The sequence below is a fragment of the Gorilla gorilla genome, chromosome 19, assembly GCF_029281585.2.
Source record: "Gorilla gorilla gorilla isolate KB3781 chromosome 19, NHGRI_mGorGor1-v2.1_pri, whole genome shotgun sequence".
NCBI classification, from domain to species: Eukaryota; Metazoa; Chordata; class Mammalia; order Primates; family Hominidae; genus Gorilla; species Gorilla gorilla.
In genome coordinates, this window is record NC_073243.2 from 110830263 (window position 1) to 110855093 (window position 24831).

The 24831-nt window shown below is 56.0% G+C and overlaps 1 protein-coding gene across 2 annotated transcripts in view; it reads left to right on the forward strand.

Annotated features, from left to right (window-relative positions):
- Positions 1 to 5607: 5607 nt before the first annotated feature.
- Positions 5608 to 24831, forward strand: part of CLPTM1L (CLPTM1 like) — a 29393-nt gene continuing 10169 nt past the window's right edge. The window contains exons 1-9 of one of the 2 annotated variants that reach the window (XM_055366831.2): positions 5608 to 6028; positions 6264 to 6364; positions 8833 to 9022; positions 10993 to 11138; positions 12018 to 12096; positions 14759 to 14876; positions 15553 to 15647; positions 17653 to 17737; positions 19178 to 19281. In XM_055366831.2, coding sequence (XP_055222806.1) covers positions 5867 to 6028; positions 6264 to 6364; positions 8833 to 9022; positions 10993 to 11138; positions 12018 to 12096; positions 14759 to 14876; positions 15553 to 15647; positions 17653 to 17737; positions 19178 to 19281 — 1080 coding nt within the window. In that variant the 5' untranslated portion in view covers positions 5608 to 5866. The remainder of the gene's footprint in view (positions 6029 to 6263; positions 6365 to 8832; positions 9023 to 10992; positions 11139 to 12017; positions 12097 to 14758; positions 14877 to 15552; positions 15648 to 17652; positions 17738 to 19177; positions 19282 to 24831) is intronic. The other variant, XM_055366832.2, reaches the window with a different exon arrangement.

Here is a 24831-nt window from a genome sequence, read left to right on the forward strand (position 1 = left end):
GGTAACAACAAAAATACCCTTTTAGATGAATATAAAATAATCCTTAGAGAACTATCGTCTCCTTATCCTTGGCAAGCATCCCCTCAGGGAGAGCTGCTGTTCTCTTTCCACCCCTCTGATGTCAGCCCCAGTTCCTGGGAGCCCAGATCCACAGCGTTGTCAGCCTAAGAGAGAGGTTCTCTAGAAGAATAGATGTTCGCTTGAGAACAGAACATTACAAGGAGAGTACACATGCCATAGTAAACCATATGCCTATTCAGGGAGGTCAAGGAAGACAAAGGTCTTTAAAGGAAAAACGAGCAGGATCACAATGGTTTTGAGATAATTCTCCTTGGCTACAAACATCAATAACAAAGGTCATTCCAGTCTGAGGTTGGACAGGCAATTGCTGGGCAGTTGTCCTTGCAGAAATACTTTTTGTGTAAGGGTGTGATGGCCTCTGTGCCGGGTTGTGGTTTTTGTAGTCCTTTCTGGTATCAGGCATGCAAACATAAGTGTCCTCTCTTCATGGCCTTCCCCACCACTCTTTGTCAGGGCTTTCTTAACATTAGTGACTCCATTTTGATTCTGACAACTTTCACAGCATGTATTTAGAGCAGCCGCTAGGTGTTCATCCACAGAGGTGGCCGTGAGCAGTTCCTGGGATCATAACAAGAGTCCATTCTGCTTGGGGCTTACCATAAATGAAGTAAAGACAGGCCCTTGGGGAAAGGTTGGGCAGACTGAGCCCCACATGAGCAGGGCAGGAGATGGGCCCGCGCCCCAACAGAAATGTCAGGCGATCATCAGGTGATGGTCAAGCTGTTGTTAAACTAAAATAATTATTGGTTGCAGCTGGTGCCAGAGAAAGGTAGGCTCCCAATAGATAGAAAACACCTAAAGCTGGTGATGAGCCACTTCCCGATAAGATCTCAGGAGTTGGCACAGGTGGGAATTGAACAATGAGAACACTTGGACACAGTGCGGGCAACATCACACACCAGGGCCTGTCGGGTGGGAAGGATAGCATTAGGAGAAATACCTAATGTAAATGACGAGTTAATGGATGCAGCAAACCAACATGGCACACGCATACCTATGTAACAAACCTGCACGTTGTGTACATGTACCCTAGAACTTAAATTAAAAAATTAAAAAAAAATCTCAGGAGTTGGTGAGTGAGGTCAAGCATGCACACTACGAGGCAAAGTGGCAAAGTTTAACCAGCGTGTGACCTTCCCCTAGGAACTGGTAAGGGAAGACTGCCTCAAGAGGGCACCGCACAACTCCAGTAAGCACACTGTACACGTGGCCCTCCCAAGTGCCGGCAGGCCACTGCGCATGCGGACAGCCCACCCCAAGGGAAGAATCAGGGGAGAAGGGACGCAGCCCCCCAGAAGCATGCCAACATATAAACCCCAAGTCAAAGGTCAAAACTGTGTACTTGCTCTCTCAAGATGTCCACCTGGCCCTCCTCCAAGTGTACTTTACTTTCTTTCGTTCCTGCTCTAAAACTTTTTAAATAAACTTTCACTCTTGCTCTGAAACTTACCTCAGTCTCTGACCCTGCCTTGTGCCCCCTGGATGAATTATTTCCTCTGAGGAGGCAAAAGCTAAGTTGCTGCAGACTTATACGGATTTGCTGCTGCTGACACCAGGAGATGGCATTCTGGGCTCCCTGTGGCCCTGGAGAGTAGCAGCCTCCCCTCTTTCTCCAGGAGCCCCCCCGACTAGGAAATGGCAGCAGGCACTCAGCTCGTTACAGCCCTTGCCATTGATACCTGTGTGTGCATGAGCCCGAGTCTCACCCAGGGCCCTAGGAATGAGCCACGGCCTCCCTCTGGCATGAACGGTTAGCCTTTGGGAAACCCTCAACAGATGCGCACATTCAACTGGCAAGATTCTCAAACACCGGCCCACCAGCCAGCACCTGGAGGGCTGCTCATGCACATGGTGGCACTTATCAATAACTTTTCAATGATGGAAAAATCTTATCAATAACTTTTCGATGATGGAAAGATGTTCTTGGGTGGGCTAGGAAGTCCTGTAAGAGCTGTGTCCTTGCAAGAGGAGAGCCAGCAGCCGGGCACAGGGGTGACACCTTGGGCCTAGATGTCCCTGCCCCTGACCTGCTAGAAAGCTGACTGGTCTGCCACAGAACGCTTCTGCTTTGCCTCCAGGAAAAGGCCTTGTTATCTGCGAACTCCCAGAGGCACCCATCGCAGGATACCCAGCTTTGCCTGAGGGCTCTTGTCCCTGCTTGCCTATAAATATCTGCACCTGGGACAGAATTTAATCCAGATCAAAACTCAGTCTGAGACTTCCTTTCCTAGAACTACAACCCCAGGGGCAGGTAGTGTGGGCAGAGACAGAGTCCCACCTCGCCCTGCCGACACAACATCTGTTGAATGAGACCAAATGTGGGTTTGTGGCCCTTCATCCATAAATCCTGCAGATGTGCCAGGCCCGGTGGCTCACGCCTGTAATCCCAGCACTTTGGGAGGCCGAGGCGGGCGGATCACAAGGTCAGGAGATCGAGACCATCCTGGATAACACGGTGAAACCCCGTCTCTACTAAAAATACAAAAAATTAGCTGGGCGTGGTGGCAGGCGCCTGTGGTCCCAGTTACTCTGGAGGCTGAGGCACGAGAATGGTGTGAACCCAGGAGGCGGAGCTTGCAGCGAGCTGAGATCGCGCCACTCCACTCCACTGGGCGACAGAGCGAGACTCTGTCTCAAAAAAAAAAAAAAAAAATTCCTGCAGATGTCAGAATGCGCAGAAGAGAGAAACCCAAAGTGTGAATGAATACAGAGAGGCAGGAGATCCAACACCTTCCTCCCCAGGAAAGCCTGGGCACGAGGTCCCCGAGCTGAGCTGAGCCTGGGGGCTGGCTCCAGTCTGAGGACCGCCCACAGCCCTCAGCAGGGTGTGTCCACATTCAGATGCCCTCCTCTCTCCCTCCATCCCCCTCCCAAGGCTGCATCGGCAGCTGTGGCCTCGTAGGGAGAGGTGTGGTTTGGGGGTGATTTCCTATTTCCTTCGTGTCTGACCACTGCCCGAGGGCCTCACAAAGGAACCAAATCTTTTGGAGCCTGCATTTCCTGTCATCCTGAGTGGCCTTTGGAGTCCTCCATGTATAAGGACAGCAAGGGCCCGCTGTTCATGTTAGCTTTCTGGAACATTCCAGGCACTCCATGTACTAACAGGTTCCTTGCCAGAGGGCCCTCAAATGATGGAATTGATAAAAGCATTATAAAATGTTGATAAATTCTCTAACCATAGACGTGGAGCTCAGTGAGTACGAATGCAAGATGTGACACCCCCAGGCCTAGAAAGAAAGCCTTAGCTTCAGAGACGTGGGTAACCTTGGCTCTCCACGGGAGTGAGGCCAACAAGGCCAGCAGAACAGGGTCAAGCAGCTCCTGTTGCCCAAGCAGCCACACCCGCCTGGCCTTCACTGCATCCAGCTGTGCAGTGGCAGAGAGGGTGCTGCGTGGGGACAGCAGGAGGAGAGGCCTTCAAGACCCAGGCCAGCTAAGCCTGGGGAGATAGAAGCAGCCACCACGCTGGGGGAGTGTGGATGCAGGAGTTTGAGGAGTTCTGCGGGGTGCTGAAGCACCTCCTGCGGGGTGCTTTCTTGAGGGAGTTCTGCAATGATGCACATTCTTTCCAGGGACTTTCTTTCAAGTGCTGTCATATGCTGGCGCGGCTTGCCGGCAGCCCAGCCTCAGGTGGTTGGAGTAGGAAGGCGACAGATGCAGGGCTCCCTTTCCTCATCGGGTCTCTCAACAGGGCAGGGGGACGGCCATGAGTGTGCAAATGTGTCCAGACCACTGCAGAACCTCTCATCTGCTCAGCTGGAGAGGCCCTTCCTGTCTCTGTGATCTTTCCCAAGATGGCCAATGTCCTGCACCACCGGCCACCCCTTCCGTTGGTCACTGTGGATGACACTAGGGGTGGACACTGACCAAGGAGGCACCAACCTGATTCCAGCTCCTAGAGCTGGCCAGGTGCCTGACAGGAAAATGAGGCATCTGAAGAACACGGAGAGATGGGGGTAGGGTGGTAGGGAGGAAGGGAGATGAAGCCACACCCCAGAGCTCCTGGGTTTGCAGCTCCTTCCCGAGGCCTGGCTAGGTCCCTGCCTCGGTCCCTGCCTCTGGATACCGTGAGACATCCACCCTGGATAGCCTACCAGTCCCCTTATGTTTGACAGCTGGAGTTGGAATTTGCCTCCCGCAGACCACAGGTCTACAGCCTTCATTCACATGTCGCACAGACTGTGGCAGGACCAGCACCCGCTACCGGTGTGGGACGCCTGGCCCTGTAGGGGACCCCAAGAGTGGCTGGAGAGCAGGGCGTGATGCCTCTTGGGCCACCCTGCAAAGGGCTCACGAGCCTCCTCAGGAGGATGCATTTGATCAGGGTAACAGGAGTCAGCAGAGGGCTTTCCAAGGACAGGTTTGCCAAGAAGCGAGAACAGACTGAGGGGGGAAGGATAGAGGCACTGGGTGTAGTCAGACACCACTGCAATGGTAGACGAAAACCGCGCCGTGAGAAGACTCTGTGGGGAGAGTAACTAGGTGCATGAGAGTGAGAGGGGCGAAAAAAGCCTCGGATGGCTCCGAAGCTCCTGGCCCAGCTTCCAGGGGTTGGTGGCCCAGAACCGCCCCTGCACGCGGCCTCGGGTGCCTGCTCCAGGCAGACCTGCTTCTCTGGCTCATTCTCGGCACCAATCACTGTCCCATCCGCCAGTCAGCCAAGTCCTCTGAGTTCTTCCCGGAGCCCAGCACCCTGATGGAATTGTCCCTGCTCTGAAAACCCTCAGCAATCTATTGGGTCTTCAGTAGCATCTACTCTTTCTAGAAATGTCGAACAAGGTTTTTCGATTGTGGTGCACGTGTGGCAGACACAGAAACGGAAACGACCTTCCAGAGAACTGGCCAAAGGACGGGAGCTGCTCCAGTAACTGAAGGGCACAGACTGAGCGCTTCTGATGGAGTCGGGGAGGTCGCCGGCCCATCCACCGGCTGCCCGAGGGCCTCCCACTGACCTCCCCCGGCCGCCCTCCGAGGGGCCTCTGCTGACCTCGCCGTGCTGGGCACGCTCGGCTTTAGCGGGAAGCTGGGGGTCAGGTTCAAGGCTGTGAGGAGCCACTTCGGCCTAGGAATTTGAATTTTTTCTTCAAAAGCGCCTGTCCCCACAATGGGTTTGTACTGGGGAAAAAACCCACACGCGGGATGAGGTGCCCGGCTTCTGTGAGGGTTCTGAGCACTTCGTTTTTCTTCCCTTTAGATGCTGACAACTGTGGACTAGAAGGGTTGCAAGCCCAGTGCCGGAATTCCAGTATCACCTTCCACCAGGCTCCCCACACGTCGACATGGCCCCCACTTGGTGGTCTGGCAGGCGTCGGCGGTTGGGGACGGCGCCCCGGGGACCCCGCGGCCCTAGCCTTCCCCGGCGCCCCGCGAACGCCCTCCGCGGCCCCAGCAGCTGAGCGCCTGGGTCCCTGAGAGGCACGCCAGGAGGGCGGCGCGGGCGGGTAACGTCACATACGCGCCGCATCCCGGACGCGCGTGCGCGGCGGCGGCCGAGACTCCGTTTCCCAGGGAGCCGCGCGGCGCGTCCACTTCCGGCAGGCGGCGGGGCCCGGAAGCGGCGCGCGGGGCCGGCGAATCCCGCGGCGCCAGGTGGGAGCGGGGCCGGAGCATGCGGGGCGGCCGGCGGTCTGCGGCGCGCGGCGCATTCGTTCCCCTGCGGCGGTGGCGGCGGCGTGCGGCGGCTCTCCAGTGAGCGGCGGAGCCCGGAGCGGCGGGCTGGGCGCCGGGCGGGCGGGGCCCGCGGCTGAGAGGCGGGCGGGCCGGGGGCGCCGGGCGCGGGGCCGCCATGTGGAGCGGCCGCAGCTCCTTCACCAGCCTGGTGGTGGGCGTGTTCGTGGTCTACGTGGTGCACACCTGCTGGGTCATGTACGGCATCGTCTACACCCGCCCGTGCTCCGGCGACGCCAACTGCATCCAGCCCTACCTGGCGCGGCGGCCCAAGCTGCAGGTGAGCGTCCACGGGGCCGGGGGCCGGGGGCCGGGCGGGTTGGGGTGGGGGCCTCTCCTCCAGGCCCCAGACGTCGCCGTCCCGTCCCAGTTCGGAGCTGTGGCCGCGCGAGTCGAGATGGAACCTTTCCTGGTTCCCCAGCGGCCAGGTCTTCCGCTCTCCAGCTGGCCGTGGGATGCGAGTGCGTCCTGCCAGGGCCTGGCCGAGCTGACTGTCGACGCCCCCTCCTTTCCAGCTGAGCGTGTACACCACGACGAGGTCCCACCTGGGTGCTGAGAACAACATCGACCTGGTCTTGAATGTGGAAGACTTTGATGTGGAGTCCAAATTTGAAAGGTATGGGCGTAGGACAAAATGCCAGTGAAAGGGAACACATTACTCATGTTCAGATTGTTTAAAAGTTAGCTTTCTGCACATAACATGTTTATTTTAGAGAACTAGTCTTACCGAATGTCTTGAAGTGGTAGAATATCGTAACTGGAGGCCTATGCGTGGCCTGTAAACATTCAGCCTGGAAGGTGACAGGTGATGAATGTCGTTTAAGAGGTAGTTCTCAGCAGAGTGTGATGGCAGTGGGATGTCCTGGAGGGGGAGGCCCCGAAGGAGCAGGGGCCACGCTTGGTGAACCAGTGGAGAGCAGACAACTCTGCAGTTTCACTACCGGGGACCAACTTGTCTTCCTGGTGGAAGTAGTTCGCTTAAGTTACTTGTGAGGGAAAAGAGATGAGGATAGAGGGAGCAATTTTGTAGAAAATCATAAATGAATGACATGTGACGTTAGAATAGATCAATGTCCAAATATGTAGAGTGCCTTAAAAATTACATCTGACATGGCCTAATTTTTTTAATTGAATAAGTATAACTTTAAATATGATTTGCTTCTCACAAGTCAACCATTTCCCTTCATTGCCTGGGAGGTATCTGAGGAGAGAATAATGAAAGTTTGAGACTCATGCTGGGCTCCACACCCTCTAGGCAGCCAGTCCCTGTGGGTAGCTGGAGGCACTGGCAAGCCGGTTTCTGCCTGGCCTCTTTGGGCCTGTGACCTCAAGCCAGTTCCTGCCCTGTCTCTGCCTCCACGAAAGGGAGGCCAGAAGTGCTGGTGACCAAGCTGCCCGCTCGGTTGTGGCTGCCCACACCTTTCAAAAATGCTCAGGATTCGTCTGCACTGGATTTAATTTCCCAGACATGAATACTGCCTCTTCCGTGCCGGGCCCTGTACCAGTTACCAAGGACAGCTAGTGAGGTTTTCCATTTGACCTGGCACAGTGTCAGCCTGGAGGAAGTGGGGAGAATGAGCACTCTAACACAGCTCCCCCTCAAGTGTCTCCAAGTGCACATTCCACCAGAAATACACAGCCCTGCACCCTCTGCCTGAAGAGAGACACTTAAGATGTCCTGGTGGAAACGTACTCTTTCCTGGGTAGTGAGGAGCCATAGATGCCTTTGTGTTTTTCATTACAACTTTGGCCGTAAGATTTTTTTTTTTTTTTTTTTTTTGAGATGGAGTCTTGCTCTGTTGCCAGGCTGGAGTGCAGTGGCGCGATCTCTGCTCACTGCAACCTCCGGTTCCCGGGTTCAAGCGATTCTCCTGCCTTAGCCTCCAAAGTAGCTGAGACTACAGGCACCCGCCACCACGCCTGGCTAATTTTTTTATTTTTAGTAGAGACGGGGTTTCACCATGTTGGCCGGGCTGGTCTGAAACTCCTGACCTCGTGATCCGCCCAGCTCGGCCTCCCAAAGTGCTGGGATTACATGCGTGAGCCGCCGCACCTGGCCAACCGTAAGATTTTTGAGAGGCCGGGCACAGTGACTCATGCCTATAATCCCAGCAGTTCGGGAGGCCAAGGCGGGAGAATCACTTGAGCCCAGCAGTTCAAGACCAGCCTAGGCAATGTGACAAAACCCCATCTCTACAACAGTTTTCAAAGTTAGCCAGGCATGGTGGCACGCCCACCTGTAGTCCCAGCTACTCGGGAGACTGAGGCAGGAGGTCACTTGAGCTCAGGAGGTTGAGGATGCAGTGAGCTGTGATTGCACCCCTGCGCTTTCAGCCTGGTGACAGCGAGACCTTGTCTCAAAAAAGAGACTTTTAAAGAGGAAGAAGAACTCATGTAACCATAAACAGGTGGAATGCGAGGTTTTTCCATGGGGCTGGAGTATGGACGTCAGGCCCTGGTGTGCGGGTGAAGAGCCAGGCGCCTGGTCCGAGGCCTACAGTTGTAGCAGCTCACCGGGCCTTTCCTCAGCTCGTGCTGGATGCCGCACAGTCAGGACTGACAGCCTTGAAAGTCAGTCCTTTGTGGCTGATCATCTTTTTATCCTTAAAACTACAACACCCAAAAAAACTACCCACATTAAATTTCTGAGGTTCCAGTAATGTGGGCCGAGGCACCTGGAGCCCTCGCGGCTGCTGCCCTTCGCTTCTGTCGCTTCGGAGTTGGGTGATTCAGTGTGTGTGGTCAGCTGGTACCCTGGCCAGGCCCAGAAGCTGCTTTCCATCTGGCTGCTTCAGCCTTGTGGCCTCAGGTGGGTTATTGACCTCTCAGCCTCCTGAGATGGAGGCAGGAAGTGCGGGCCGTTTTGCTTTCGGCTGTAGGCGCCCACACCTGTGCCGAGTTCTCAGGACACACATACACACGCACACGCACACACAACTCGTAAAGCCCTGGGCAGGTGGGTTTCATTTTTAGTACTTCTGAGCTAAAATTAGTTTATTGAAGCAGCTTCATAAAGGTATTTGAATAGGCTCTAGAGACACAGAATATAATATGTATGTAGTGGAAATGATTGTTCTGTTTCAGGACAGTTAATGTTTCTGTACCAAAGAAAACGAGAAACAATGGGACGCTGTATGCCTACATCTTCCTCCATCACGCTGGGGTCCTGCCGTGGCACGACGGGAAACAGGTGCACCTGGTCAGTCCTCTGACCACCTACATGGTCCCCAAGCCAGAAGAAATCAACCTGCTCACCGGGGAGTCTGATACACAGGTGAGGGTCTTCATGGGTTACTGATAACAGGCTGTGCCTCTCCGTCAGAACAGACATGTCTTTCTCCACACAGGCGGGCGATGTCTAGGGCTCCAGTGACTTTGTTGGGAGTAAAGCCAAAAGCCATTGGAATGTTACTGGCGTGCATTTTTGACTTTCAGCTGAATCATATCCATGAGTTTGCAGGCAAGTTTTATCTAAAATTAGGGACAGTTGAAGTGATCGCTGGCATTCTTGATGCAGAGTCCCTCGGGGAGTGGGCCCTCTCAGTCTCTGGGGGCACCTACTGCACCTGGTGGGATGGAGCGCTGGTCCTGCAGAGTTGGCTTGCAGCTTCTCACCAGGAGCTCTGGGGATGAGAGCTGGGCTCATTCTGCACTCTGTGTAGGACTGGGCTATTCCTAGGTGTTTATTCTAAGAATGTAATTGGAGATTATGGAAAAGGTAGAGGTAAAAGTTGTAGTTTGTACATCTGTAGAAAGGTGTATGCGCAAATAAAAACTGGAAGTCACTTAAGTGATCATGAATACAGGCCAAGGATAAAGCAAGGGAATTCTGACACCCACCTTTGTGTTGAGTGGAAGGTGAGATAATTTACAAAATAAGGCCGGGCGCAGCGGCTCATGCCTGTAATCCCAGCACTTTGGGAGGCTGAGGCAGGTGGATCACCTGCAGTCAGGAGTTCGAGACTAGCCTGGCCAACATGGTGAAACCCCGTCTCTACTAAAAATACAAAAATTAGCTGGACGTGGTGGCACACGCCTGTAATCCCAGCTACTCGGGAGGCTGAGGGGGAGAATCATTTGAACCTGTGAGGTGAGATGATGCCACTGCATTCCAGCCTGGGTGACAGAGGGAGACTGCCTCAGAAAAATTTACAAAACAAGAAAGATGGCAGCTTTCCAGGAAGAGGCTGTGAAATTGTTCCAGACAGAGAGAAAGAGAGGTCTCTCGGAGTTGATGGGGTTTTGAAAGCCCTACCAACACCTGCTCCTGCCTCTCCCCAGTTTGCATCTGTCTCCTTAGGAACATCCCTCACCTGCCCCTCTCCGTGTCCCTCTCATCTGGGGCCCCCATCCCTCCTCTCCAGTGTCCTGAAAAGTGGGTGGGGTGATGGGTATGTAGCATGTAGCGCAGGAAGCCTCCCTTGCAGGTAGCAAATGTGAGGAGGTGTGGAAAACCGTTTGTAATGTAAATTATTGCTAAACTGTATCTTTAGGTAGGAAATGGGTAAGGCGATAGTGTTTCCTAGGATGTATCAGATCTGAACCGAGCTAAGATTTCCCTGTCAGTCCGTGTCCCATTTAAGTTTAACTTCATGTAAGAGCCATGCGTAATCCTCAGTATGTCTCCTTTAGGCAGTCCCACATGCTTGGTTTTAGAAGCTGACTCCCTCTCAGTCTCCTTATAGCCACAGGGCTGTGTGAGCTCTGGACTTGCACAGTCTTCTGCCAAGGTCAGGGGGCTCTCACCCTCTCAACTTCTGAGAAGTGGGCCCACTTAGTTTGAGGACCCCAAAAAAGGAATTGGTGAAGTCCGTGACCACATGTTGCAAAGCAGCACCCCCTGGCTTCCGTGGAGATAAGGATCGGGGGGGGGGGTGTTTGGCGAGAGTCTGGGGGAATTGGCAGCTGTGGGGCCGCTGTGCCCTCTCTGCTGGGCTCTCCCCCAGTTGTGCCCGTGCGTGGCCGTCTGTTCACAGGTTAGGGTGCCGACCCTGCTGTCCGGGCGTGGTTTTTCCATGTGCGTGGCCATCTGTTCACAGGTTAGGGCGCTGACCCTGCTGTCCCGGGCACAGTTTGCCCGTCTGTGTGGCTGTTCTGTTCACAGGTTAGGGTGCTGACCCTGCTGTCCCGGGCACAGTTTGCCCGTCTGTGTGGCTGTTCTGTTCACAGGTTAGGGTGCTGACCCTGCTGTCCTGGGCATGGTTTTCTGTCCCAGCACTGGCCTCTGTTTTCCTCACTTAACAGCAGATCGAGGCGGAGAAGAAGCCGACGAGTGCCCTGGATGAGCCAGTGTCCCACTGGCGACCGCGGCTGGCGCTGAACGTGATGGCGGACAACTTTGTCTTCGACGGGTCCTCCCTGCCTGCCGATGTGCATCGGTACATGAAGATGTAAGTGGGGCCCCAGAGCTGGAGCGCCGGGGGGAGGGTGCTGGGACCCTGGCTGGCCAGAACTCGCCAGCAGGCCACTCCTGCACCCTGGAGTCCCCTCTGTGGGGAGGCACTTGCTGCCCGGGCCTCCCAGCTCTTTCCCACTCCCTCGTTGAGGTTGTGCTGCTACCACAGGGCTGGAAGGGGGAAGAAAGGAATTCAAGCTGGAGCATCCTGCCCTTTGCTCCTGGCTGGCTAAGGCTTCCATGGAGAGAAAACGGAAGGCGCTGATGGGAACGGGTTGCTTTGCTCCCCTTGTGATTTTTTAACTTGGCTCATTCAGATTTACTTAAAAGTTAATCTTTAGATTATTTAGTATCACTTGCCATCAGTTAAATACAATTATTGGAATTCACGTGTTTGGCCACCTGAGCTCACCTCGTCTCTCCCATGTGTTGGGGATCCCGCCCCCCCAACTCCCGCGCCACAGCTCCGCCTCCCAGGTGGCTGCAGGTGACTCGCCCTTCCAAGTGTAGCGGCCACATCCTGGGATTGCTCCGTGTCAGTGCGTCCTGGGATTGCTCCGTGTCAGTGCGCAGAGGGCCCTGGGTTCTGCTGTACGGCCGTGTCCCTGTAATTCCCCCGCTCCTAGTGGCCGTGGAGGCATTTTCCCACCTGTGGCCATCACTTCGTGGGGAGTGGGTCTCACAAGCGTGCATATGTTGTCAGGCTCTCTGCTTCCGTTTGGGGAGGCTGTGCCCTGGGGTCATTGTGACTGAGAAGCAGTTGAGGGTGGTGCTGGGGGCACTTCTCTGGGGTAAACCCAGTGTCTAGATGTGTTGATTCATTGAAAAGTAAAAGCCTTGGTGCTGACTTTGGAAAGTTGTGCTTTAATCCCAGGATCCAGCTGGGGAAAACCGTGCATTACCTGCCCATCCTGTTCATCGACCAGCTCAGCAACCGCGTGAAGGACCTGATGGTGAGTGACACCTCCGCCCTCTGGTCGTGCAGCTGGCGAGACACTGACCCCAAGACTGGCCCCGCAGCCCCTGCACCCTAATGGACCGGGCCACTGCTGACATTTGACATGGAGCTTTTACCCATGCTGGGAAGCACTGCCTTCGAGTGTGCGAGGGTTGTGACGGGGGGGGCCCTGGTGGTGCGCTGGGTTTGCCGTTGGCTGGCTGCGGGGTCCTGCTGAGCCTCTGGACTGTCACTGGTGAAAGGCCCCTGGAAGATTGTTTATGCAGCGCGTAGAGGGCAGCGCTTAGAGGGCAGGCACATGAGCACGGTGTGAAACAGTGTCTGCGTGTGAGCTCCTGGTGTGCCATGTAGATTAATTCACAGTGTCCTGAGCAAACTCCTGCTTTCCCCACCAGGGCTGGTCCTGCACAGGCGGCCAGAGGAGCGGGTGACAGCCCTTCCTCGGAGCTGGAGCCCCCGGGGTGGCCCCTGGCAAGGCGGAAGGCCTATGCGAATAGAAGTGGCTGCTCTCTGGGCTCTGGCGCCCTGTGGTTACGGGCAGTGACAGCGCCTGCTCTCCCAGAGTTGCTTTGAGAGGAGATGAAATGTGGCCAACCTTTGGCCAGTATTGAGACTCACAGAAGCGGTTAATATTTAATGTCTCTTACCGCACATGAGGCACTGTGCTAAGCACTTTGTGAATCTTTCTGTAATCGTGGTGCTGGGAGCTGTGGCGTTGTTTCACGGATGAGGTTATTTGGGGTTCAGAGGTGAACGCTCAGCTGGGGCCCTGCAGGATCGCCGCCCTGCCCTGCCTCCCTTCAAGCCATCACTGTCACTCCGGACCACCCACTAGGAGCCCGCCACTTCCACTTAAGGCTCTCGGCACCTCTGACCTCTGAGGCGGGCCCTTTCCCCTTTTTTGTTGATGAGGAAACAGTCCTGGGGAGAGCAGAGGGCTTGCTTGCTGGCGGGGGGGTGCAGCTGGGAAACGGAGAAGCGAGCACCTGGCTGCTTTGATCTGTGCCCAGGCCCTGCTGCCTCCTGCTGACTGCGGCTCTCAGAACAGTCCCTCTGTACTGCTGTTCCCTCAGACCCCTTGCAGTCCCTAACATATTGTCTCCTTCACTTCTGGGGTCACTGATTGCTCCTATACAACCTGCAGGCTGGGGGCTGCGCAGGCAGTGGCTGGAGAGCAGGTCTGGCACCAGCCTGTCCCTGAATAGTTTCTCTGTCGGCCCCTGCAATTCCAACCTCTTTCTCTGTTTGCTGGAGTTTGCTGGTGTGCTGCTGACAAACCTCAGGACAGCAAGTTCTGCTAAAATGCCCCATACAGAGCTGTGTGAGCTGTGGTACCAGCTCGTGGTCACCTCTTGTGAAGCCTCATGCCGCTGGCTCCTTGCAGGCATTCAGGAGATGGTAGACAGGGGCAGGCAGCTGCAGAAGGCTGCCCTGTGTGTCTGTCTGCAGATCTGTTTCGTTAGAGGCCCGGGGCAGGCTTTGCGGCGCAGCTGTGCCAGTGGTGGCCTGCGCTCCAGTGGTTATGGAAACACGTGTGCCGACAGCAGCTTTTCCCCCGAATCAGAGTCTCTCTCATGTGTCGCTGTTGCTGTGTCTCACTTGGGGCCAGATTCGAGAGGTGCTGTCTTGAGAGAGGAAGCAGGCAGCTGGGATGCAGCAGGTGCAGGAAGTCGGCACCTTCTGTGGCTGGGCCCAGCACTGCCAGATGGAGGAGGCAGTGACACCCTTCGGACACACTTGGCAGCTCGAGGGGTGCCTGGAGGCCACCGTCCACGTGCACTGATGCCACTTGGCTGCGTGGGGCACCCTGACAGCCGCTCTCAGGACAACCTGGCACCTGCTGGTTGTGGCTCTGATTCCGCCACACCCTGACACCAGCCGTGCCCGCCATGGCAGAGCAGGCGGATTAGAGCACAGCCCTCGCTGGATGTTCCAGCACGTGGAGGGTGGTGCTCACCGGGTGTGGTCACTGCCCACGTGCTGTAGGGTGTGGGTTCGCGCTTGTGAACCCGTTCCTCACCCTCCTACCTCGGCACCCTGGGACCTGGCCTGCAGCCTGTGTGCGTGAGGCCCCGGCAGGCTGCAGGACTAAGCTCGTGGTTCTGAGGCCTACACATCCACTCTACTGCCCGTGCTAGCTTTGCGTTCCAGAAGCTTTCTGTTGTCCCCATGGCCACCCCCTGCTCTGTGCTTTAGGCCCTGAGGGCACTTTGCCCATGTGCTGCAGGGCTGTGCTTGTCCCGTGGTCTCCAACTCTTAGGACAGGCCAGGGCTCTGCAGGCCAAGCTCAGCGCTGTATGCTGTGCCATGGATTCCTAGCAGCTGGGTGGCAGGCACCACCTCCGGGGCACCAGGACTTGTGCGGCTTGAAATTGAAGGGGCACGTGCAGCAAAACAGACCAGGCACTGCTAGCGCTGCTGAGCTCACGGGGTCCTGGTGGGGGTGGGAGCCTCCCTGTGCTGGAACGCAGCACGCTGGGGCCTGAGGCCTGTGGTGACAGAAGGAGGGACTGGGGGACGACGCTTGCTGGGCCCAGTCATGGCTGACCTGGGGCCACACAGGGATGGGAAGGGGGATGGCAGGGTTGGCGAGGGCTGCCAGGCAGCTGGGTGCAAGGGTATGAGGGCAGGGCCCTCAGTGTGGCTTTCTTCATCAGGTCATAAACCGCTCCACCACCGAGCTGCCCCTCACCGTGTCCTACGACAAGGTCTCACTGGGGCGGCTGCGCTTCTGGATCCACATGCAGGACGCCGTGTACTCCCTGCAGCAGTTCGGTATGTGCCGCACACGGCCGGTGTCTGGGTGAGGCCGCCCTGGAGCCACTCGGGCGTCCAAGTGCGAATCCTGACACAGGCCGGGGCCTCCTCGCCTCCTGCTGCAGATCCTTGCACAGACATTGAATCAGAGGCTAGTAGCGCCTGCCTCACTTTTCTCCTTGGAGATGACCTGTTGATTGTCTGGAAATTGGCTTTATTAAGAACATAATATGTGAAATGCCATGAGTTTGGTCAAATGAACCTTAACTGTTGACGAGATTGACTTTTATTTGTTTGTTTGTTTGTTTGTTTGTTTGTTTGTTTTGAGACAGAGTCACGCTCTGTTGCCCAGGCTGGAGTACAGTGGCGCAATCTCTGCTTACTGCAGCCTCCGCCCCCCGGATTCAAGTGATTCTTGTTCCTCAGTCCCCCCAGTAGCTAGGATTACAGGCGCGTGCCCCCACGCCTGGCTAATTTTTGTATTTTTAGTAGAGATGGAGTTTCACCGTGTTTACCAGGCTGGTCTTGAACTCCTGACTTCAAGTGATCTGCCTGCCTGAGATTCCCAAAGTGCTGGGTTTACAGGCATGAGCCACTGCGCCCGGCCTGAATTTTTATATTGAAAACTGTATTTGTAATGTTAGGTAAGATTGACATTGCCTGTTTTATATTGTATGTTTTTTTTCCTTGACAGGGTTTTCAGAGAAAGATGCTGATGAGGTGAAAGGAATTTTTGTAGATACCAACTTATACTTCCTGGCACTGACCTTCTTTGTCGCAGCGTTCCATGTGAGTCGTCCACCGGGGGGCTTGCCGCAGGCACTTGGGGGGCTCCCTGGGCCCCGGGCCTCCTGCAGGGGTCCTGGAGCTGGGGTTTGTGGGCGCCATCCAGCCCTGTGGCCCTCAAGTGTCCACTCCCATCACTCAGCAGCCAGCACGCCTGACACCAGGCGACCATTGTCCCAGTGGGCGGTTTCTCCTAGTTCTGAAAAGGGAGGGACCATAAAGCTCCGTCCACAGCCTTGGCGACTTGGGGTGTGCTGGCTTTGGGGGCGGTTTTGAAAAGGATCCAGGGTACTCTGAGCAGTGTCCACACCAATGAGATGAATAGGTGTAGGCATCTCACTCTCCCCTGCCCAGGCCCCGACCCCATGCAGAGCCAGGGGTGGAGCTGGGCAGCCTCTAGCAGAAAGTAGTTCTCTTGTATAAATTCTAACACACTGATTTTTAAATGTAAAAAGTCAGTCCTGTGTGTATACAGTAGTTCCCCCTTACCCGATGTGTATACAGTAGTCCCCCCTTGTCCTCATCCGGTGTGTCTACAGTAGTCCCCCCTTATCCTCATCCGGTGTGTATACAGTAGTCCCCCTTTATCCTCATCCGGTGTGTATACAATAGTCCCCCCTTATCCCGTGTGTGTACAGTAGTCCCCCCTTATCCTCATCCGGTGTGTATACAATAGTCCCTCATCCTCATCCCGTGTGTATACAGTAGTCCCCCCTTATCCTCATCCGGTGTGTATACAGTAGTCCCCCCTTATCCTCATCCGGTGTGTATACAGTAGTCCCCCCCTTATCCTCATCCGGTGTGTATACAGTAGTCCCCCCTTATCCTCATCCGGTGTATATACAGTAGTCCCCCCCTTATCCTCATCTGGTGTGTATACAGTAGTCCCCCCTTATCCTCATCCGGTGTATATACAGTAGTCCCCCCCTTATCCTCATCTGGTGTGTATACAGTAGTCCCCCCTTATCCTCATCTGGTGTTATACAGTAGTCCCTCATCCTCAGGGGGTGTGTTCAAAGACCCTCATTGGATGTCTGGATATATATCAAATAATGTAATGAATGAATATATGTATTATGTAATGGTTATGATAAAGTTCAATTTATAAGTTAAGCACAGTAAGAGATTACTCACAATAACTGGTAACGGAAACAGGACAGGACAGTGTGATAAAGTTACGTGGGTGTGGTCTCACTCTCAGAATATCTATCTCATCGCACTGCTCCGTGCTAACCGAAACCATGGACAGTAAACCATGGGTAAAGCAAGGCTGCTGTGCTCTTACTGTCGTTCGTGGAGCTGAGCTGCTAGGGAGAGCCATCCTTGTGGCTGTTAGGCTGGCCTGTGGTTAGGCGGCACCCAGGAGTGCGGCCAGCACTGGTTCTGAGTGCCTGGGAGTTTGGCTGCCAGTCAAGCTAAAACTTTCCAAAGCCGTACTAGAGAATTAAACGATTTTTATTAAAAGGTCAGTGTCTCTAAGGATGAGCTCATGCATGGTTAGGTTTTTTTAAGTTTTTTTTGGAGACAGGTCTCACTACATTGCCCAGGCTGGTCTCAAACCCCTGGGCTTAGGTGGTCCTCTGGCCTTGGCCTTGCAGTAGCTGGGACCACAGGCATGGGCCACCATGCCCAGCCCTTGCGTTTTTAGCACAGTTGAGAGATGAGGCTGCCCTGAGTGGGCACAACCCCAGAGCAGGGGTGCCCAGCCAGGCCCATGATCCAGGGGAATCCAGAGCCTCCAATTGCCTGGGGGCCTTTCCAGCAATTCAAGTCAAAGATACGTATTATTTCAGAAGTGCCCCTGCAAAGCCTGCCTGGGCACTCTAGGTTCTGACATGGCAGGCCAGGTGCGTAGAGGCATGGGTCCCGAGTGTAGACACTTATCTTGATGCGTCCTGAGGCTGAGTACACCTGCAGTCTCACGGTCACACACGAAGCCTCTATCTCTGTGTCACAGGAGATAGAAACAGCAGGAGATGTGAGTTGCTGTCGTGTGTGTTCTCTCTAGCTTCTCTTTGATTTCCTGGCCTTTAAAAATGACATCAGTTTCTGGAAGAAGAAGAAGAGCATGATCGGCATGTCCACCAAGGCAGGTAGGCGCCCCGAACGTGGCCCTGCTCAGATACTCTGCCCCGGGGAGCTCACTGGAGCCTGCGGTAGAGGGCTGCCTGCCTCACTGCTGGCTGCAGACACAGCCCCGGGTGTGTGCTTGGCTCTTGAGAAGCCTCTGAGACCAGGCACCGTAAAGCCCAGGGAGCCGTTGCGGCAATTGTGGTGGGACCATCAGAGGCTGCACGGCTCAGGGCCTCCAGCGGCTGCGCGTCTCAGGGCCTCCAGAGGCTGCACAGCTCAGGGCCTGGCTGTGGACTCTGGCGTGCATGGGGTCTGGGTCTGGGCTGTGGAGAGTGAGATGCATGGACCTCTCGAGCCTTCCCGGCTGCTCATGGGCGCTGAGCAGGGCTGGGGCCTCACATCTCCTGTCTTGGTTCCCTCGCCCCATCCTCCTGCCGGTGTTCCTTCCCCGACCAGCGCAGGCCTGGGCGTGTGGGGCCTGCCAGGTGATGGCAGTTGATAGGCCCGTGGTGCTGTGCCCAGCAGTGACAGGCAGTGTGCAGCTGTTAGGTAGGGCAGTCAGGGACCCCTGAGGCCAGGCAGCCCAGGCAGGAGGCCTGCCAAGATCTGGGACCAGTGTTCCTGGCCAAGGGTGCCTGCCGTGGTTTAAGGGGCCCAAGTGAGTGAGGGGTCCTCCTGACCTTGCGGGGGTGGAGGTTGTCACAGTGGGGTGGGGAGCGGCGGTCTGGACAGGGGCGAGGGGTTGATGGGTGTGAGGACGAGGAGTGGGTGTGTCCTGTTGGTTAGGAGTGAGGAGCATTTGGCTCCAGTATCAGACCCGAACAAGTTGTTTTTCTCGCATGGAAAAGACACCCAAGCAGGTGGCCCTGGCTGCCTGGGGGCCCTGCCGTGTTCTGCGTTGTTGTCTCCTAACCCTAATGCCTTTCCTGGCGTCCCGGGTTGGAGTGGCCAGCAGACAGCGGCTGTGGCCTTGACCACTGTTTGTCCTGTGGCTCCATGGATCTGCTTCCCCTGCGTGCCCTCGGGGCTTGCAGGAGGAGGAAGACGTGTTGAATAAGCTGGAGTGGTTCTTAAGGTACAGCTGGGGAGGAAACAAATCCAGACTTGAAAAGCCACGCGCTTATCACAGAACTGGCATAAGACACGCCCGGAAGCAAAGCTGTGCTGGCCCCGTCATCCGACCTCTGCCCACGTTCCGTGCTCATTTGCAAGTGTGGCTCAGACACGTGTTTGTGGAGCTGGTGTGGGGCCAGCTGTTCAGTTCAGCAGCCTTCCAAACACTTTCCTAGCTGCTGAATGCTTCATTGTTCTTTTTAAACGGGGTGACGTGGACTGAGGAGTACCTGAAGCTTCTTGGGCATGGTGGGTTGGGATGGGGGACTGGGGGTATGTGTGTGACTTGGGGAACACAGGTGGGGTCTGCCCTGCACCCCCTCCCAGCCCGACCATCCTGTCCCCAGTGCTCTGGCGCTGCTTCAGCACCGTGGTCATCTTCCTGTTCCTGCTGGACGAGCAGACGAGCCTGCTGGTGCTGGTCCCGGCGGGCGTTGGAGCCGCCATTGAGGTGAGTCCCGGGCGGTGACCTGAACTGTCTGAGGTCCATGTGCCTCCACGCACTCAGGAAAGGCTTTCAGCCCCGGGACATGAGACCTTCTGTGGAAGCCTGTGTGCTTCTTCCTGATGGCCTCAGTGTTCTGGAAGCTGTGGGAGGGCAGGCAGTGGGTGTAAAGGCTTTGAACAAGTGGAGAGCAAGGAAATGGGTGTTCGGATGGTATCAGCTCATGAGGCCCTGTCCACCAAGCAGAGTCCTGAGGCCCTGTCCACCAAGCAGAGTGTCCTGAGGCCCTGTCCACCAGGCAGATAGTCCTGAGGCCCTGTCCACCAAGCAGAGTCCTGAGGCCCTGTCCACCAAGCAGAGAGTCCTGAGGCACTTTCCTCCAAGCAGAGAGTCCTGAGGCACTTTCCACCAAGCAGTGAGTCCTGAGGCACTTTCCTCCAAGCAGAGAGTCCTGAGGCCCTGTCCACCAAGCAGTGAGTCCTGAGGCCCTGTCCACCAAGCAGAGTCCTGATGCCCTGTCCACCAAACAGAGTGTTTTCATGTGCTTGAGAAATCCCACCATGTGCAAAGCAGAGGTGTAAACCGTGGGGCCTTGAGAGGCTTGTGCTGTGGCTGGAGATCTGAGCACAGCGGCCAGGTAGGCAGTGACGGAAATCACTCGGTGCCCTGTGGTCCAGCCTTGGTTGTTCCAGAGCTCAGAAAAGCCGGCCAAAAGGGAGCCTCGTGAGGCAAGACCAGCTCAGGAGCAAACCCTTGAGGGGGGCGATGGCCTTCAGGGTGAGAGGGCCCAGACTTCAGCCTAGCTCCTCCCTGAGCTCTGTGCCACACCGGCAGGAGCCGGAGTCTGAGGTCTCCGCAGTTGGTGGCCCACCTGTGGGTGGGGGCCTCTGCGGCCGTCATGCCTGTAAAGGAGGAGCTGGATTAAACGTGCCGGCAGAGGAGAAGCTGGATTAAACGCGCCCCCAGTGGAGGAGCTGGATGAAACGCAACCACAGAGAACGAGCTGGATGAAATACACCCGCAGAGGAGGAGCTGGATGAAACGCGCCCGCAGTGGAGGAGCTGGATGAAACGCGCCCGCACTGGAGGAGCTGCATGAAACGCGCCCGCACTGGAGGAGCTGCATGAAATGCGCCCGTCGACGAGGAGGTGGAGGAAACGCGCCCGTCGGGGAGGAGCTGCATGAAACGCGCCCTTCGGGGAAGAGCTGGATGAAACGCGCCTGTCAGGGAGGAGCTGGATGAAATGTGCCCGTCAGGGAGGAGCTGGATGAAACGCGCCCATAGAGGAGGAGCTGCATGAAATGTGCCGGTCGACGAGAAACGGCATGAAATGTGTCTGTAGAGGAGGAGCAGCATGAAATCTCCCCGTAGAGGAGGAGCTGGATGAAATGTGTCCGTAGAGGAGGAGCTGGATGGAATGTCCCCGTAGAGGAGGAGCTGGATGGAATGTCCCCGTAGAGGAGGAGCTGGATGGAATGTCCCCGTAGAGGAGGAGCTGGATGGAATGTCCCCGTAGAGGAGGAGCTGGATGAAATGTCCCCGTAGAGGAGGAGCTGGATGGAATGTCCCCGTAGAGGAGGAGCTGGATGGAATGTCCCCGTAGAGGAGGGGCTGGATGGAATGTCCCCGTAGAGGAGGAGCTGGATGGAATGTGTCTGTAGAGGAGGAGCTGGATGGAATGTCCCCGTAGAGGAGGAGCTGGATGGAATGTGTCCGTAGAGGAGGAGCTGGATGGAATGTCCCCGTAGAGGAGGAGCTGGATGGAATGTGTCTGTAGAGGAGGAGCTGGATGGAATGTGTCTGTAGAGGAGGAGCTGGATGAAATGTCCCCGTAGAGGAGGAGCTGGATGGAATGTCCCCGTAGAGGAGGAGCTGGATGGAATGTCCCCGTAGAGGAGGAGCTGGATGGAATGTCCCCGTAGAGGAGGAGCTGGATGAAATGTCCCCGTAGAGGAGGAGCTGGATGGAATGTCCCCGTAGAGGAGGAGCTGGATGGAATGTCCCCGTAGAGGAGGGGCTGGATGGAATGTCCCCGTAGAGGAGGAGCTGGATGGAATGTGTCTGTAGAGGAGGAGCTGGATGGAATGTCCCCGTAGAGGAGGAGCTGGATGGAATGTCCCCGTAGAGGAGGAGCTGGATGGAATGTCCCCGTAGAGGAGGAGCTGGATGGAATGTCCCCGTAGAGGAGGAGCTGGATGGAATGTCCCCGTAGAGGAGGAGCTGGATGGAATGTCCCCGTAGAGGAGGAGCTGGATGAAATGTGTCCGTAGAGGAGGAGCTGGATGAAATGTCCCCGTAGAGGAGGAGCTGGATGAAATGTCCCCGTAGAGGAGGAGCGGGATGGAATGTGTCTGTAGAGGAGGAGCTGGATGGAATGTCCCCGTAGAGGAGGAGCTGGATGAAATGTCCCCGTAGAGGAGGAGCTGGATGGAATGTCCCCGTAGAGGAGGAGCGGGATGGAATGTGCCCGTAGAGGAGGAGCGGGATGAAATGTCCCCGTAGAGGAGGAGCTGGATGGAATGTCCCCGTAGAGGAGGAGCTGGATGGAATGTCCCCGTAAAGGAGGAGCTGGATGGAATGTCCCCGTAGAGGAGGAGCTGGATGGAATGTCCCCGTAGAGGAGGAGCTGGATGGAATGTCCCCGTAGAGGAGGAGCTGGATGAAATGTCCCCGTAGAGGAGGAGCTGGATGGAATGTCCCCGTAGAGGAGGAGCTGGATGAAATGTCCCCGTAGAGGAGGAGCTGGATGGAATGTCCCTGTAGAGGAGGAGCTGGATGGAATGTGTCTGTAGAGGAGGAGCTGGATGAAATGTCCCCGTAGAGGAGGAGCTGGATGAAATGTGCCCGTAGAGGAGGAGCTGGATGGAATGTCCCCGTAGAGGAGGAGCTGGATGGAATGTCCCCGTAGAGGAGGAGCTGGATGGAATGTCCCCGTAGAGGAGGAGCTGGATGAAATGTCCCCGTAGAGGAGGAGCTGGATGAAATGTCCCCGTAGAGGAGGAGCTGGATGAAATGTCCCCGTAGAGGAGGAGCTGGATGGAATGTCCCCGTAGAGGAGGAGCGGGATGGAATGTCCCCGTAGAGGAGGAGCTGGATGGAATGTCCCCGTAGAGGAGGAGCTGGATGAAATCTCCCCGTAGAGGAGGAGCTGGATGAAATCTCCCCGTAGAGGAGGAGCGGGATGAAATCTCCCCGTAGAGGAGGAGCTGGATGGAATGTCCCCGTAGAGGAGGAGCTGGATGGAATGTCCCCGTAGAGGAGGAGCTGGATGAAATGTCCCCGTAGAGGAGGAGCGGGATGGAATGTGTCCGTAGAGGAGGAGCTGGATGGAATGTGTCTGTAGAGGAGGAGCTGGATGGAATGTGTCTGTAGAGGAGGAGCTGGATGGAATGTCCCCGTAGAGGAGGAGCTGGATGGAATGTCCCCGTAGAGGAGGAGCTGGATGGAATGTCCCCGTAGAGGAGGAGCTGGATGGAATGTCCCCGTAGAGGAGGAGCTGGATGGAATGTCCCCGTAGAGGAGGAGCTGGATGAAATGTCCCCGTAGAGGAGGAGCTGGATGGAATGTCCCCGTAGAGGAGGAGCTGGATGGAATGTCCCCGTAGAGGAGGGGCTGGATGGAATGTCCCCGTAGAGGAGGAGCTGGATGGAATGTGTCTGTAGAGGAGGAGCTGGATGGAATGTCCCCGTAGAGGAGGAGCTGGATGGAATGTCCCCGTAGAGGAGGAGCTGGATGGAATGTCCCCGTAGAGGAGGAGCTGGATGGAATGTCCCCGTAGAGGAGGAGCTGGATGGAATGTCCCCGTAGAGGAGGAGCTGGATGAAATGTGTCCGTAGAGGAGGAGCTGGATGAAATGTCCCCGTAGAGGAGGAGCTGGATGAAATGTCCCCGTAGAGGAGGAGCGGGATGGAATGTGTCTGTAGAGGAGGAGCTGGATGGAATGTCCCCGTAGAGGAGGAGCTGGATGAAATGTCCCCGTAGAGGAGGAGCTGGATGGAATGTCCCCGTAGAGGAGGAGCGGGATGGAATGTGCCCGTAGAGGAGGAGCTGGATGAAATGTCCCCGTAGAGGAGGAGCTGGATGGAATGTCCCCGTAGAGGAGGAGCTGGATGGAATGTCCCCGTAGAGGAGGAGCTGGATGGAATGTCCCCGTAGAGGAGGAGCTGGATGGAATGTCCCCGTAAAGGAGGAGCTGGATGGAATGTCCCCGTAGAGGAGGAGCTGGATGGAATGTCCCTGTAGAGGAGGAGCTGGATGGAATGTCCCTGTAGAGGAGGAGCTGGATGGAATGTGTCTGTAGAGGAGGAGCTGGATGAAATGTCCCCGTAGAGGAGGAGCTGGATGAAATGTCCCCGTAGAGGAGGAGCTGGATGAAATGTGCCCGTAGAGGAGGAGCTGGATGGAATGTCCCCGTAGAGGAGGAGCTGGATGGAATGTCCCCGTAGAGGAGGAGCTGGATGGAATGTCCCCGTAGAGGAGGAGCTGGATGGAATGTCCCCGTAGAGGAGGAGCTGGATGAAATGTCCCCGTAGAGGAGGAGCTGGATGAAATGTCCCCGTAGAGGAGGAGCTGGATGAAATGTCCCCGTAGAGGAGGAGCTGGATGAAATGTCCCCGTAGAGGAGGAGCTGGATGAAATGTCCCCGTAGAGGAGGAGCTGGATGGAATGTCCCCGTAGAGGAGGAGCTGGATGGAATGTCCCCGTAGAGGAGGAGCTGGATGGAATGTCCCCGTAGAGGAGGAGCTGGATGAAATCTCCCCGTAGAGGAGGAGCTGGATGAAATCTCCCCGTAGAGGAGGAGCTGGATGGAATGTCCCCGTAGAGGAGGAGCTGGATGGAATGTCCCCGTAGAGGAGGAGCTGGATGGAATGTCCCCGTAGAGGAGGAGCTGGATGGAATGTGTCCGTAGAGGAGGAGCTGGATGGAATGTGTCCGTAGAGGAGGAGCTGGATGGAATGTGTCCGTAGAGGAGGAGCTGGATGGAATGTGTCCGTAGAGGAGGAGCTGGATGAAATGTGCCCGTAGAGGAGGAGCTGGATGAAATCTCCCCGTAGAGGAGGAGCTGGATGGAATGTCCCCGTAGAGGAGGAGCTGGATGGAATGTGTCTGTAGAGGAGGAGCTGGATGGAATGTCCCCGTAGAGGAGGAGCTGGATGGAATGTCCCCGTAGAGGAGGAGCGGGATGAAATCTCCCCGTAGAGGAGGAGCTGGATGGAATGTCCCCGTAGAGGAGGAGCTGGATGAAATGTCCCCGTAGAGGAGGAGCTGGATGAAATGTCCCCGTAGAGGAGGAGCTGGATGAAATCTCCCCGTAGAGGAGGAGCTGGATGAAATGTCCCCGTAGAGGAGGAGCTGGATGAAATGTCCCCGTAGAGGAGGAGCTGGATGAAATGTCCCCGTAGAGGAGGAGCTGGATGAAATGTCCCCGTAGAGGAGGAGCTGGATGGAATGTGTCCGTAGAGGAGGAGCTGGATGGAATGTGTCCGTAGAGGAGGAGCGGGATGGAATGTCCCCGTAGAGGAGGAGCTGGATGGAAAGTCCCCGTAGAGGAGGAG